General features: G+C 25.4%; 2 protein-coding genes across 2 annotated transcripts in view; one reads left to right on the top strand and one right to left on the bottom strand.

Annotated features, from left to right (window-relative positions):
• Positions 1-10270, top strand: part of LOC107064400 (uncharacterized) — a 93212-nt gene extending 82942 nt beyond the window's left edge. Inside the window, 6 exon segments of the mRNA XM_089172494.1 lie at positions 652-1299; positions 1302-1454; positions 3142-4184; positions 4275-4375; positions 5209-6406; positions 7608-10270. Of these exon segments, the coding sequence (XP_089028620.1) occupies positions 652-1299; positions 1302-1454; positions 3142-4184; positions 4275-4375; positions 5209-6406; positions 7608-7625 (3161 nt within the window). The 3' untranslated portion in view covers positions 7626-10270.
• Positions 10271-10794: 524 nt separating this feature from the next.
• Xxylt (Xyloside xylosyltransferase) lies at positions 10795-13993 on the bottom strand. Its single transcript, XM_015317071.2, has 3 exons — positions 13235-13993; positions 12687-13160; positions 10795-12606 (listed from the first exon to the last, which is right to left on the bottom strand). Exons 1-3 carry the CDS (start codon positions 13688-13690, stop codon positions 12400-12402), a joined length of 1137 nt encoding a protein of 378 aa, XP_015172557.2. The 5' UTR covers positions 13691-13993; the 3' UTR covers positions 10795-12399.
• Between the last annotated feature and the right edge of the window lie 1754 nt (positions 13994-15747).

Genomic DNA, 15747 nt, shown 5'->3' with positions numbered 1-15747 from the left:
AGAATTCGTTTGAGTATGATAATTCAAAAAATATTATAATATTATAATTATTTTTATCTTTTTTTTTTGGTTTAATTTGTGAATCAAAATTGAAATTTTTAAGTTACTCACTTATGTTTTCGTTTAGTTTTCATTTTTTTAAATTTTATTTTACCAAATATAAACGTTTTATCAAAAAATTTTTTAGGTTATGTATAACCTAAAGTAAATATTTATAACCTAAAGTAAAATAACCTAAAAAAATATCAATTATAATCTAAGGTAAAATTAGGTTATGTATAACCTAAAAAAAAAAAAAAAACTAGTTCTTCCAACATTTAAAAAATATTTTTTACAGTAGCATTTACAATCATAGATTTACTTTTTTAATTGCACATTTTTGTTTTTTGATAGAAATATTTTCTTTCACTTGCAATTTTATGTAGATAAGTTAGATAAATTAGATTATCTGAATCTTGCAAATTTAATTTTATTTTCCAAGATCTCAGCATGAACCATTTTTTTTTTAAAAAAAAAGCTTACTAACAACCCCCCTCACCCCCAAACAAAAATTTTAATCATTTTTCTTATGTGTATGTTTATTTCTATGTCTTCCTGTTTTCTTTATTTTTTTATATATTTTATGGTGATGGTGTTCGGTTATCCCCATAGAAATGGTATCAACCGAAGAGTTAGCACCCTTGCCCAAACCACGCAACGTTGTAAAACTAGAAGGGAAAAAATCAACACCTGTAGATGTACCGCCAATACCAAAACGTAGATTTGTGCCACCTGTAGTGCTACCTAGATCGCTGAGCAAGGATTTTGTAGATTCATCGTCAATCATTTCGAATACGACAAATATTTCGGAAAACGTTTATTGTTCATCATCCATTTCTTCCAATTCCTCGTCCGGTGGAATCGAATTCGAAGCAAAACACTCAATGGAAATTTCTCTGTCTCGTGACGATGAAATTAATTCAACTTCATTGGAAAATGATGATAAACGAACGAATCTTTTTACGAAACATGCTAAAAGTATGAACGATTTGTACAATGTTGATAATAAATCATGTAAGGTTATATCAATGATACCTAAATGCAATCATTTGATAAGTTCGAGAGAAAAATCGTCAAGTTGCAGTAGACTGGTTGAAAAAAATGATGAAAAAACATCGGAAAAGGATGACAATGATTTTGATGATTTTTCAATAACCAAAGATGATGATAATGAAGAAATTTTTGAAGACATTTCTAAAAGTTCGAAAAGACCCAAGGTTTATCGCAGTCCTTCAGAAGTGAACGATTTTCAAATTGACACGTTGAAAAAAAAAGAAGACATTTCACTTCGCAATCGAACGATTTTATGTTCGCATTGAATTTAAATCTGATGTACAAATCTGATAATGAATTCGACGTAGAGGAGAATAATAAAGGGCAGATGGAAAGGGCTAACGCAGTAGAGGGGATATCAGGTGCACGTTGCTACACAAAACGTGGTTGGGTTGAAAAATTTTTTGAGCCTTGACAAAACAACTAAATTTTGTGCTTGTTTTTTGTATTTTACTTTAAATGAAAGTTAATTCGATTGAAAAAAAAATCCTTAGGCTTCAAACATGTTTTTAACTCATCCACGTATATATACATATATATATAAATTATTTATATATACTCGTATATGTGTGTATACAAGGTGGTTTTTTAAATTTCGTGATAAATTAAAAAAGTATTTTAACATTTGAAAAATAAATTGATCAAATGAATCTACGATGCCACTTTGTTTTTCATCGTCAGGCTACAAATTGAAAAATAACAATGCAAGGTGGTTTTTAAATTTCATTGTTTCTTTTTTTGCAAAATGAAGAAAGTATTTTAACATTTTTAAAATAAATTGATCAAATGAATTTTCGGTGCAACTTTGTTTTTCATCGTCAAGCTTGTCACAAATCGAAAAATAACGCAGGGTTGTTCTTTAAATTTGATTTTACTTTTTTTTTGCAAAATGAAGAAAGTATTTTAATATTTTTGAAGTAAATTAATTAAATGAATCTTCTTATTGATGCAACTTTGTTTTTCATCGTCACGGTTCTCACAAATCGAAAAGTAACAACTCGGGGTGATTCTTTAAATTTACTTTTTTTTCAAAATAAAGGAAGTATTTTAATATTTTAAAAATAAATTGATCAAATGAGTCTTCTATTCGATGCAACTTTGTTTTTCATTGTCAAGCTTGTCACAAATCGACAAATAACGCAGGGTTGTTCTTTAAATTTGATTTTACTTTTTCTTTGAAAAATGAAGAAAGTATTTTAATATTTTTGAAATAAATTAATTAAATGAATCTTCTTCTTGATGCAACTTTGTTTTTCATCGTCAAGCTTGTCACAAATTAAAAAATAACAACGCAGGATAGTTTTCTAAATTTCGTTTTTTTTTGGTCTGGTTTTTGCAAGATGAAAAAATATTTTCAAAATAAATTTATCAAATGAATTTTCGATGCAACTTTGTTTTTCATCGTTAAGCTTGTCACAAATCGACAAATAACGCAGGGTTGTTCTTTAAATTTGATTTTACTTTTTCTTTGAAAAATGAAGGAAGTATTTTAATATTTCTAAAATAAATTGATCAAATGAATCTTCTTCTTGATGCAACTTTGTTTTTCATCGTCAAGCTTGTCACAAATTAAAAAATAACAACGCAGGGTAGTTTTTTAAATTTGATCATACTTTTTTTCTGCAAAATGAAGAGGGTATTTTAATATTTTAAAAATAAATTGATCAAATGAGACTTCTATTCGATGCAACTTTGTTTTTCAATGTCACACTTATCACAAATAGAAAAATACCAACGAATAAAATTTGATAATAAATGAACGCGTTTTAGAATAATGTGAAATGAACAAAATTATTAATAACCACCCAGTATACATATATATAAAAATACCTAAATACACACGTATTACTAACAATCAATACTTTCAACACGTTTACCATGTGCTTTGCATGCTAATTGGTTACTCGCCAATTTTGTTTTTAGAATTGAATGTCTAACAAATTTCAATTTCAATTTAATTATATATATATATATATTTTTTTTTGTTCATTAATTTATTAAATTCTATTTTTATTATATTTTAACGAGATTATATATTATTTTATTTAGATGTTGATAAAAAATTATGCGACACCGATGTATTGTTGCATAAAGTATCGGAAACTTTATCATCGTCATCGTTGACATCAACTAACGAGGAAGAAACCGATAACGTTTATTCGATGATTAATAAAAAAAAGGATAAAAATTGTCGAAAAGAATTACACAAGGATAACGAAGAAATCAAAAATCAACAGGATACATCGGATTATGTATCAGCACTTGAAGAGGATTCTTCAATAGTTGATTGGGAATATCAATTACCTGCACCACCCAGTGCATTTCGGGATAACGATTCCCAAATTTTTGACGGATATGATACGGTGACCTTGAGATCGGTTGACGCATTTAAAGAAACCCTCGTTGAAAATGAAAATGAATCAATTAATTCGAATCGAATCAGTGAAGTTGAAAATAAAACTCTGACCATTGAGAAAAAACAAAATCAAAATAAACAAATGGAAACAACATTTAAGAACAAATTGGACAAAAGGTGTAATAAAAATGAAATTATTTTAGAACTTGAGAATAAAATTGAAAAGGGAACATTGTCAAGATGTCATAAAGAAATTGATTCGAAGAAAATTGTTAATAATAATAATAATAATTTAAAACTAACCTCAAATGTTGCACCGATTGATAATACTTTGTCGAATTTTACTATAACCACGTATACACGTCAAAAAAGTATAGATATATTTAAAGATGAGAAGGATAATAATAATTCAGTAGGCGATGAGACTAGTCGGAATAGAAAAATAGAACCAAAGATTTGTAATAACGATGTAGAATCTAAAATCGGTATTGTTCAACGATCCAAGAGTCATGTTTCTACGATAAGTCAAAATAAATTGAAAAGTGAAATTGAAGATAATAAAATGATGGATACTAAAATAGAAAAATTGGATAATGCAATATCGGAAGTTAATGATTCCAAACAAATGGATAATACAACATTACGTACTAACAATGACAAATTTTCACAATGGAGAGATAATATGTTGAAACGACAAGATGAACCTACCAAAGAAAAACAATTACAATCGTTACAGGTAAGACTTCTATTTTTTTAAGAAAATATTCTTTTTGGTTTTTTTTTTTTAGAATAATACTATTTTGTTTATTTATTGTTTATTCGATAGGTATTGAAAAGCATTTTACCGCAGTTGACGAATTCACAACCAGCGGAAGAAAATGTAACGAAAGAACGGAACGTTGGATTTAAAGAAAAAATGAAAAACAGGTAAATGTCACAAATATATATTTTTTTAATTTAAAATAAAATAATTTAAACTATATTAATGATATTGAAAAATTTACTTAGTAACAAATGTGCAAAATTTATTTAAAATAATAAAAATTCAATTTTTGTATCAAATGTTAAACCACTTTAAAAAAAAAAAAACTAAATACATAAATATTAGTAGAAATAATAAAATAAATAAAATAAAATAATAATAATAATAATAAATTAATTATTATGAAAAAAATATTAATAAATAATATTTATTATATATTTATATATTTTATTATTTTTATATTATTTATATATATATTTTATATTGTTAAATTATAAATTGTAAATAATAATATTATAAATTTATATTATTTTTATTACATTATTAAATATTATTTTAAATATTAGTTAATTAAATATTATATAAATATTAATAAAAATAACAAAATAAATTAAATGTATATATATAATAAATATTATATACTAGGGGTGCCCCGCCACGCATTGCTGTGGCTCACAATCAGCAACGAATTACTTTATACCGCCATCTGTTAGAATCTTATCGAACTAACAGAGTTCATACTACGTCTCACGTTGTTTGTCCGCAATGGATTCCTAAACTACTAAACCAATTTTAATAAAATTTTACACACTGTATGCAGTTTCATCAAACTTGAAAGATAGGATAGTTTATATCTCAATTTATAATCGCAATTGACTTAAAGACGTGTGTATCGGACTGATTGTGAGCCACAGCAACGCGTGGCGGGGCACTCCTAGTAATAAATATAAAATAATATATTCTATAGTAATAAAAAAAATGTGAATTCGTTGTTCAGGTACGAAACAGAATCCAATGAAAATTCCGTAACAACGAGCGTGTTTTCGACACCAAGCGAATCTCACGTAACGGCCCAAGATGATAATAAAAATAATACAATACAAAAAGATACCAATACAAAACGTCGTTACGTTTATAATGGACCACCTGCAATAAGTTTAGGTAGTTGGGCTGAAAGACCATCCGTCAAGGTACAAATTAAAACGGATACCGATTATAAAATTGCCAATGACAAATTCAATAAAAATAATACAAATAACACAATTGTTCCAATAAATAATAATAAAGAACAATCTAAAGAAACAAATGATAAACATGAAAGAAATGATGATCTAACAAAAAAATTCATTAACCATGCAACAGTTTCTGGATTAAGGAAACTACCATCAACAAATAAAATAAAACACGAGGAAAAACCAATCGTAACGAGTGTAGAATTGAAAAAACCAATGAACCTTGAACAAAATGTAGAAATTAGACATCATAAAGATAATGACAAAGATAATAACAAAGATAATGAAAATTTGATCGATACAACACCATTGAATTTTCAACAACTGACAAAAACATTTCGTTTGGATATCGATCAAAGGATAAAACCATCACAACGAAGTATTGCAAACAGACATTCGGAATATTATGGTTCCCAACAAGAATTAATACGTAAAAGTATAGAAACTAATAAACAAAATGGTCATACGAAACTTGATGAGTTTCCAATACTGAAAAAAAATGTTTTCAAGAATCATGCATCATCGTTGATTAATGAAAATCATAATCCTAATTTTAGTACTACGGAAAAGAAACCATTTACAACAATAGTTGGTATTAATTCATACAATCATCGTCAACAGGAACAAAGTATTCAAAAGAACAATAACATTTCGTTAAAAAACAATGTTAACAATAATATCAAAATTCATGCAATGTCTGCACCGGTTGTTAAAGGATTCAAAGTATCATCTACGATACCATTTACAGAATCTAAAGTAATAAATAAGGTTGATAAATTAAATCAAAATAAAGATGTCGTAGATGGACAAGAAGCACCCAAAGCACCCACGATGCCTGTTATTATGGGTGTCACGTTAAAAAGTGCTAACGCAAGACCAAAGTCAATGCCGATTAACGTAGATTCTAGAGATATGTTGTTGGAGTCTATTAGAAATTTTGGGGGTCGTGGACAATTAAAGAATGTAAGTATTTTGTATAATTTTGTTTCATTTTTAAATTTTTATTACGAGGTATTCTAATAAAACAAGTCACGCTTTTATTAAAGACATTAATTTTAAAAGGTAATTCAATAATTTGATTAATACAAAATTTATATATTTTTGGTATTAACATTTGTATAAATTTTAATAAAATATTATTTTAATAAATTAATTAATAAATATATTATTTTTTATTTATTAGATTTATTAATTATAAAAATATTATTTTATTCTATTATTAAAATTTATATAAATTTAAATACCAAAAAAATATTAATTTTCTATAATATTAATTTTTATAATATTAATTAATATTATATATATATTTATTATATATTAATATTAAATTATAAATATTAAATAAAATAAAATATATTAAAATATAATATTATTAAATTTTATTATTTTATTATTTATAATAAAAAAAAATTTATTAATATTATAAAAATTTAATATAAATTTTTTTAAATATTTTTATATTATAAAAATATTACATATTTATATAATTATTATATAAATATAATATAAAAGATAATATATAATAATATATATAATATATTATAAATATTTTATTATATCTTATTAATATTTATAATAAATAATATATATAAATTTTAATTTATTAATTTTTTTATAATAAAACAACAAAATTGTATTAATCAAATTATTGAATTACCTATTTAGTACGTGTGTTGATTTATATTTTTTTAATGTGAATATAATTTTTTCAAAATCAACTTGAACTTTATATATATATAGTAATGTATAATAATATAATATAAATGACAAATATAATATAATATTAAAGTAATAATATAAAAATAATCTCAATATAAACTAAATTATATATAAAATTCATTTTCTCCAATTTTTTGACTTACTAAGAAGAGGTTTCTTTTCAAATTTTAAAAACTTAACCTAAACATTTCAAATAGAAAAATAAATTTTGTTTAATTTAATTCAAAATAAAGAAATTATTGTATTTATATATTATTTTATATTATATTATTAATTTATCATAGAAAAACTTCAGAAACACATTTGACTAACAAACTACCCTGAAGTATTATAAAATGTTAAAAATAAATGTATAAAATTGTTCAATTCTATAAAGCGAATTATTTTGTTAGGATACCTCGTTTACAATAATAAAAATCATTCTAAATTGATTATCTTATTTCAGACTGCTGAAAGGTATTAAACAATAAATCAACTAACAATAATTGTTGACAGTCATATTGGTAAGACATAAACAAGAGTTGATTGAAAATAAATAACAAGAACGTTTTCTTTTCCATTTTTTTCTTTCTTATTTTCTATTTTCTTCTCTTGTCTTATCTTATCTTATCTTATCTTATATATGTATGTATGTATTGTATACTACGTATAAAAACGTACACTTCGGTAGTCATCGCAGTTATTTAAAAATTAAATTTAATTAAAAGCGACGATATGAAAGAAAGAAAGAAAAAACAAACAAGAAAAAGAAAAAAGAAAGAGACTCCTGAATATTATGAATTAAAAATTATGTAAATACATAGTATTCTAAGTGCGTGTCTCGCGTATATAAAAAAAAATAAATTGTAAGATTAATTCTGAATCAATCATCCGAATGATCGAACACATGAAAGAGAGATATGTTATCGTTCGTTTTAAATTACGAAGAAAATATAAACGATGTTGGTGCTTTTCTCGATGCTCTTATTAAATACGCAGCTATTGTAAGTATAAATCATAGTAATAATACGTGAGAATTTATTATTTTATTTCAAAAATGAACCCTTTGCATTCAAAGCCCTTTTTTCGTTTGCACAAACCCAACAACTCGATCAAATTACTCCGAATACTCCGATCAAATTAGGAAAACATCTGACGTGTACTTTAAACTCATTTATAAACAAACGAATGTATAAAAATAATCAAATTTCATCAATTTATTTATTTTTATATCTAAAACAACCAAACTTGAGAAATATTATACTCTATAACTAGTTTTTGTATGATAATTCGTAAAACAATTACCCAAGATGCATCCTACGTGTTTATCAGGACACGTATCACAATAATTTGTTACTTCCGGCTTATTTCCAGTTGTATTATGATCAGAGTAAATCTTACAGTCCCTTTTCAACCCTTTAAGTATTATCTTTAAAAGAAATATCTCATCAAACATCATAAATAAGCAGATTGAGTAACAAAAAACTTAAAATCAGCCATCGGGCGCCGTATCAGCGCCTCTCGACTTTCCACTTGAATCTGCCGAGCGCCGTATCAGCGTCTCACTAATTTATTTATTTTTATATCAAAAACAACCAAACTTGAGAAATATTATACTCTATAACTAGTTTTTGTATGATAATTCGTAAAACAATTACCCAAAATGCATCCTAGGTGTTTATCAGGACACGTATCACAATAATTTGTTACTTCCGGTCTACCTCCAGGTGTATTACGATCAGAATAAACCTTACAGTCCCTTTTCAACTCTTTAAGTATTATCTTTAAAAGAAATATTTTCTAATAAGCAGATAGAGTTAACAAAAGACTTAAAATCAGCCATCGGGCGCCGTATCAGCGCTTGTCGACTTTCCACTTAAATCTGCCGCAAGGGGTTAATCTACCGAGTGCAAAGGGTTAATCTACTCATCTATAAGCAAAAAGAAAGAAAGAAAGAGAAGTTGAATATCAATTACTTTTTTTTTTCATTAATAAAACATTTAAAACAATGAACAGATTCCGTTGAATTGAATTAAAATAAAACAAAAAAAGGTTTGTCATTTATTTGAAAGATATACAGTGCCATTTGTAATATTTTTGTTCTTTCAATAATTATCCATTATTATTATTATTACTATTATTTTCATTTGGTTTATTTTTCTAAGTTGATTTGTTCTTTAAATCTTTCTCTTTCTTTCTAATAGATGAAAGCTATTCTACGTATTAAACTATGTGTAAATATATTGTACAGAAAGCCTGATAACACTGGTATGTTGTCATAAAATATGATCCGAGCATGTATATACATATATGTACTGCTAATTGCGTCAAATATTAAATCGTTAGATCGAGTTTGGGAATGTTTATTTGTAAAAGGTTAATCAATGCTTGTTGTGTGATCTCTATGATCATTTGAATTGTTATAAAAAAAAGAAAAAAAAATAATGAAGAACTTAAAACAAAGTTTATCAAGTTTTTTACAAGATCATTCATGGTTCTAGCTTTGGTCAAAAAGTCATATTTGTTTAAAAATAAAAACATATATAAATAAATAAATGCACCAAAGCCAGTTTCATTATGGCTGAATGATATTTGAAAATACTAATAGCAACTTTGTGTGTGTGTTGGCTAACATTATTATTATTATTATTATTATTATTATTATTATTGTGTTATTATTTTTATTATTATTATTAATATCTAAATCTTTGAATTAAATCTAACTTATTAAGTTTCTATAAACGGGACCAAAGGTAACATTTCTTCTTCTTCTTCTTCTTCTTCTTTTTCTTCTTCTACAATATCGACAACGAATTTAGATTTATAGAATGAATGTTATTTAAATAATTACGAAGTATATAGTCTTTGAAGAAAGTCTGGTCAGTCGATTTATGACAAAACATTTAAACGAAACCGATAGAATACGTTTATATTAAAATTGAACAAAAAAGAAAACATACTTTTTGAACATTTTCTTTTACAGCATAACGCGAGATAATACAAAAATAATAAAAACAAAAATGAAAGATTATTTTTATTGTAAACATGATACTAAAATTACAAACTCTGTAGTATGATGTATACCTTAACACATTTTCGTATACAGAATATATAACGTTTCTGTTATTACTCGATTATTATTATTATTATTATTATTATTTATATTTTTATTTTCGTTATAAAATTATTCTGATGTTTTATTATTTTCATTTTCTAATCGAAATATCATCGATCAAATCATTTCTAAATACGTAAGTCGTGTATTTTATTATTCACAAATCTATTCAATATAATAAATTATATTTTGAATTATTCCAGGGCTTCTCAATTTTACAGTTTCACAAATTTTCACAAAATTAAAACAATTTCTGTACAAGAATTAACGAAAAATTAAATTTTTTCACCTACTACAATTTGATTTATTTTTTTATTTACTTTAAAAGGATTCAAACAAACATTAATTCAAAATTAATTTGATAATACTAAACATATATTACGTCAGTTAATTTACAGTACTTAAAATGGAAACCCAAGATTACAAATATATTTCCTCGAATACAAAAGTGTTGCTAAATAAAACAATTTAAGAAGCCTTGGATTAATTAAGCCTCCATTGTTTTATACTTGACAAAATAAGCATACATTTTGGTTCATTTTTTGTTTTTTTTATTTTATTTTATTTTGTTCAATAAAAAATTCTTCAAGTTAGATAAATATTGCAGTCAAGTTTTTAATTTCAACATTTTTCAGTCTGATAAATCTGGTCAATATTATTAACTATTGTACTAAATATATTTTAATTTATACACCAAGTAAAATAATAACATTCAAATCTGTTAAGTATTCATCATCATTTGACTTCCTCTTAAATGCATATCAAACATCATTCCTTTTTTATCAGCCTATACAAGAACTTGATGATTCAGTTAATTTTAATTTTACAGCATTAATGTAAAACCTATTCAACTAATTGATTTTTTTTTTTATTGCAACTATGTGCTTAAATTCTAATTAATATTTTCTAATTTAAAAAATGTATTTTCATCTATCAAAAAAAATACAGCTATTAAATACAGTTACCTATTATCTTATTAAAACTTAGCTTAACTGTATTTTAATACAGTCGTCTAAAAATGTTCATTAATTATTAACAATTTCTAGAAAAATAACAGATACAAAATATTATATTAAGTCGACCGGAAAGTATTGTCGTTTTTTAACCTCAAAATTTCAAACGAATAAATTTTTCAAACAAATTTTTATTAGTAACACTTTAATGGGGCCGCACGTGTACGCAGTAAAACGTCGTCGGGGGCCCGGTAATATTTTTCAAGAATTAATTTTAAAAAAACTTTACTGTCATTAACGAAAAAATTAATATAAAACAAAAAACAAATTTAATTTTATATATATAAAGTTATAAATAAAATAATGGTCGATGTTCCGGCTATCATACACATATTGTGTGAGCGGCCATTAAAGTGTTAATCACAATAATGAAATTATTTAATTAAATTAATTAATCACGTTATCAAGAACCTTTTTTTTATCTGATATGAACAAACAAATGTTTAATATCTTAACAATAAAAATCATCAATCAGTTTTTTGATTTAAAATATTGGAAATAATTTGACAATGCGTAGTAACGACGCCATTATTTTTCGGTCCTCCTAATATATAAGATTATAATATAATTAAATATCAAGTATTACATACTTATAAAAAGAAAAGAAATATTAACACGATAAATACTCTGTTGTATGCACCATAAAAATACAATAATTATTCTATTAATAATTTAACATTACTGTAAAATTGCAAGATTTAAATATTGCGTATTTAAAAATGGTTTCATTTCATTTAATATTATTGGAAATTTCTTGATTATAATATTGCAACTTGACAAGAACAAAAAATATACTTTACTTTCTATCACAGATTATACAAATAATTATTATCAATACTATTCGCAATATTTTATCAAAATCTTTTGAATAATAGATGGACCGGAAAGTAATGTTACTTTCTAACCTTAAATTTAAACAAATATATTTTTTTCCAACAAGTTTTTATTTTTAATCAATGATGTAATCACCACCCCAGTAATCAACAACCTCTTTTCATACAGTATGCAAAACTTCTAATACCAAATTGACAAAAATCAATCGGTTTTTGATAAAAATATCAAAAATTGGATATTTGTAGATTACTTTCTGGTCCCTCTAATAGAAGGCACTATTTAATAATATGTAATACTTAATGATCAGGTATAGGAGTATTGCAATTCCCATGCCATAATTTAGTTTCTGAATTACACAGAGAATAATTATTGAATACATCAGAGTAACCACGATCTCTCCACCATGTACACAATTGTCTATTCCAACCGCAATCAATGGTATAAATTAATTCAGGACGTTCCATACCTAATACTGTATAAAAATCTTGATCCCCCAGGTGTCCCTGAAACCAATAAATACAAATTCTTCATTATCATAGAAAAAATATTCCCATATAGAATATTTTGTGGATTTAATACTAACCTTAAAATGATATTTAGCAGTCATAGCATCAACGCTATCTTTAGTAACAATTTTTTCATACAAGGAAGACTTACGTAATCTTTCTAAATGAAATAGGACCATACCGCTATTAAAACCAGGAAAACCACCCATATTAGGTGATTCACCGAACATGGTCTTTGGGTGTCTGCTACGATATAAGTACAAAACATGCCTATATACAGGACTTAATTCTGGTGCTAAACCAAAGAGAGCTTCTTTACCAAAGTTATCAAATTCTTTAAACAATTCTTTAATGTCTTTACGAAACTTAGTATCTGCATCAAACATAGCTGCTAATTTTTGATCAGGTGGTGCTATTCTATGCAAACCGAGAGATAGAAAGAAAAGTGCATCTGAGTAGTACGTCCCTGGTTTGCTACTGAAATGCGGTGACATGACTGAAACTATGTCCTCCAACTGTCGAGCTTGTTCGTGTACGTTATAATATTGCACCTATAATGAAAATAATAATTAAACAAAACAAATTAATTATAAATTGAAATAATACAAATGAGATATAACCTTACTTTCATTGTTTTGTTAGTAGTAGACATAACATCTTGCACTATGGTATCAGCAATGGTATGACTATCATCATCAATTATCACATGAAAAGCGATGTCCACTGTAGCAAATGCAAGCAAGGATTTCGTAAAAACGTGAAATTTTGTTCGCATCGGTGAATTCGTACCAACTTTCGTGAATATACACCAAACATTGTAATACAATTGATTTTGATATGTGTTTGTTATGGTAGCATTTGGAAAAGTGATTGTCGTTGAGGTTATGTTGATAAAAATATCGTTGGTCTCCTTTAAGGTGGTTGAAATGAATTCATCGTTAGTAGATTTTTCAACATTTCGATTTTCAACTTGACCCACTATCCAACGTGAAACGTTTGATGGTGTTTGATAACAATAAAGTATCACCAAAAGAACAGCAAGAACGATGAGATTCACCAACACCTTTCTTAATACGTGCATTTAATTATTCATTTTTTTGTTTGTTCTTAATTCTATGATCAGCTTAACACCAATGATCGATAAAAATGTAATAATAATGCAAACACCCAAAAAATATCGACCATTATCAAAATTAATGCAAATTATTTACTAGACTAATTGTTTAGATCCTAACACCGATTGCACTTACATCTGGCGGCCGTTTTATGAACTTTCTGTGTTAGGAGGCTGGATTTAAATTACATTAATTATGTTTCCTACGTTTGGTAACGTTGGTAGCGTGTTCGACTAAGAATTAGTAAACTCATGTTCGAGACTGATCGAAGGAATATTTTTTTTTTACATTTTTAAATTTATATCTTTGAAATTAAATAAAATAAATATTTATACTTATCTTTACAATCGAAATTGTAAAGATAATAAATGTACTATTGTTTAAATATAATATTATTTAAATGGTATACATGGATATTGAATACACATACATTATTTAAATAAATAAATGAAAATATTAATTATTATGAATCTATGTACCAATTCTTTTGACTTAAAAAATAAATCAAAATATATTGGCACTGTAATACTTGCAATTTAATTACTAATTAATGGATACTAACATATATTACAAATAATGATAATAAAATGTATGTGTTGGAAAAATTATATAAGTATTATTAAGAAATGTTAATACTTATCTCTTGTAAAGAATAATAATTCTCGTCAGTGGCATTAATTATAAAATCCTTGGATTCTTATCTAAATTTAATTACAGTCTCTGACGTAAACGTAATGATATACATTTATAGATTTTTTTTTAATTAAACATCTTGCAGTACTTGATAAAAATGTGTCTTTGAAAAAGATCTAAATTCTATTAAAAATTCGTAATATTTCATTGATATTTAATGTGTATTATTTGTATCTATTTATTACAGAATATAATTTAGACATTGATAAATACATCAAAGTTATGTGTGTATGTGATGAATATGTAAAAAGATAAAAAAAAGTATTATTTAATGAAAATAATTAATCAAAATGTTCAGTTCAGGATTTCGGACATTGATAAAATAAATTTCTTGGTATTGGCGATACTCGCGATGGGGGTCAGTGCAGTAATCATCGACCCATTTGAGAAACTTCATCGTCAAAACAATTTTAATCGGTCATTATGATACGTGACGACAGAAAGCAAAGGTTACACATGTCAGAGAAAAATAAAAATGATTGCTAAATGATCTCATTTTATGAATTATTGATATAATTGTAAACGAAAAAGAAATTCAATGATAAAACGACAAAACATTAACAAACACATACCCACATACAATTTGTGTGCATTACTTTTGATTATATGACTGTATATATTATTACTGTATAGATGATTTTTTCTTCCATTATGTACATTCAAAATTATTTCAAAACATAATTTTTTTATATAATTAAAATATCTCTACATACATCACTGTAAATAATAATAATAATAATAATAATAAAAATTAATTAATATTATATAATACAAAGAGACAAAAGATCAAACATTTTCTTCGAGGACATTTATTTCTCCATTTTGAATCCCTTCAATTAAAATTATTGGAAGTATCATCAAAGTACTACAATAAATTTTTGCAAAAATGCATGCATTCTTTTCCTCTCTTTCTCTCTCTCTCTCTCTCTCTCTTTAATATTTCAATACATATTATCATGCATACATATATACATAATACACATACATAATCGCGTGGGGTTTCCATCTTTTTTTTTTAAATACATGTAAAATAATTGACTACATGTGCAAGTTGACTTGTGCATTCGGATTATACACGTGTAATTATGTGCGTGTGTATAGCGTGTTTACACATACGTGTAATATGTATATATGTGTAGTATAATTATACATATATATATATTTCAAATAAATTGATACATGGGAGTAATAATATCAATCATCATGAGAGACATTTTTGAAATATTTTTAACAATTGTTTACAGTAAAATGAAATATAATTACTCGTCGATCGTTGTTTCTAGTTGAAATTACAAAATTCAAATAACAAAGTTCAATTAATTAACCTAAC

The sequence above is a fragment of the Polistes dominula genome, unplaced genomic scaffold (genome assembly GCF_049000335.1).
Source record: "Polistes dominula isolate Pdom_NZ unplaced genomic scaffold, Pdom_raw_medaka contig_74, whole genome shotgun sequence".
NCBI lineage: Eukaryota > Metazoa > Arthropoda > Insecta > Hymenoptera > Vespidae > Polistes > Polistes dominula.
Note: the sequence above shows the minus strand (reverse complement) of the source record. Positions and strands in the feature narration are given on the sequence as shown.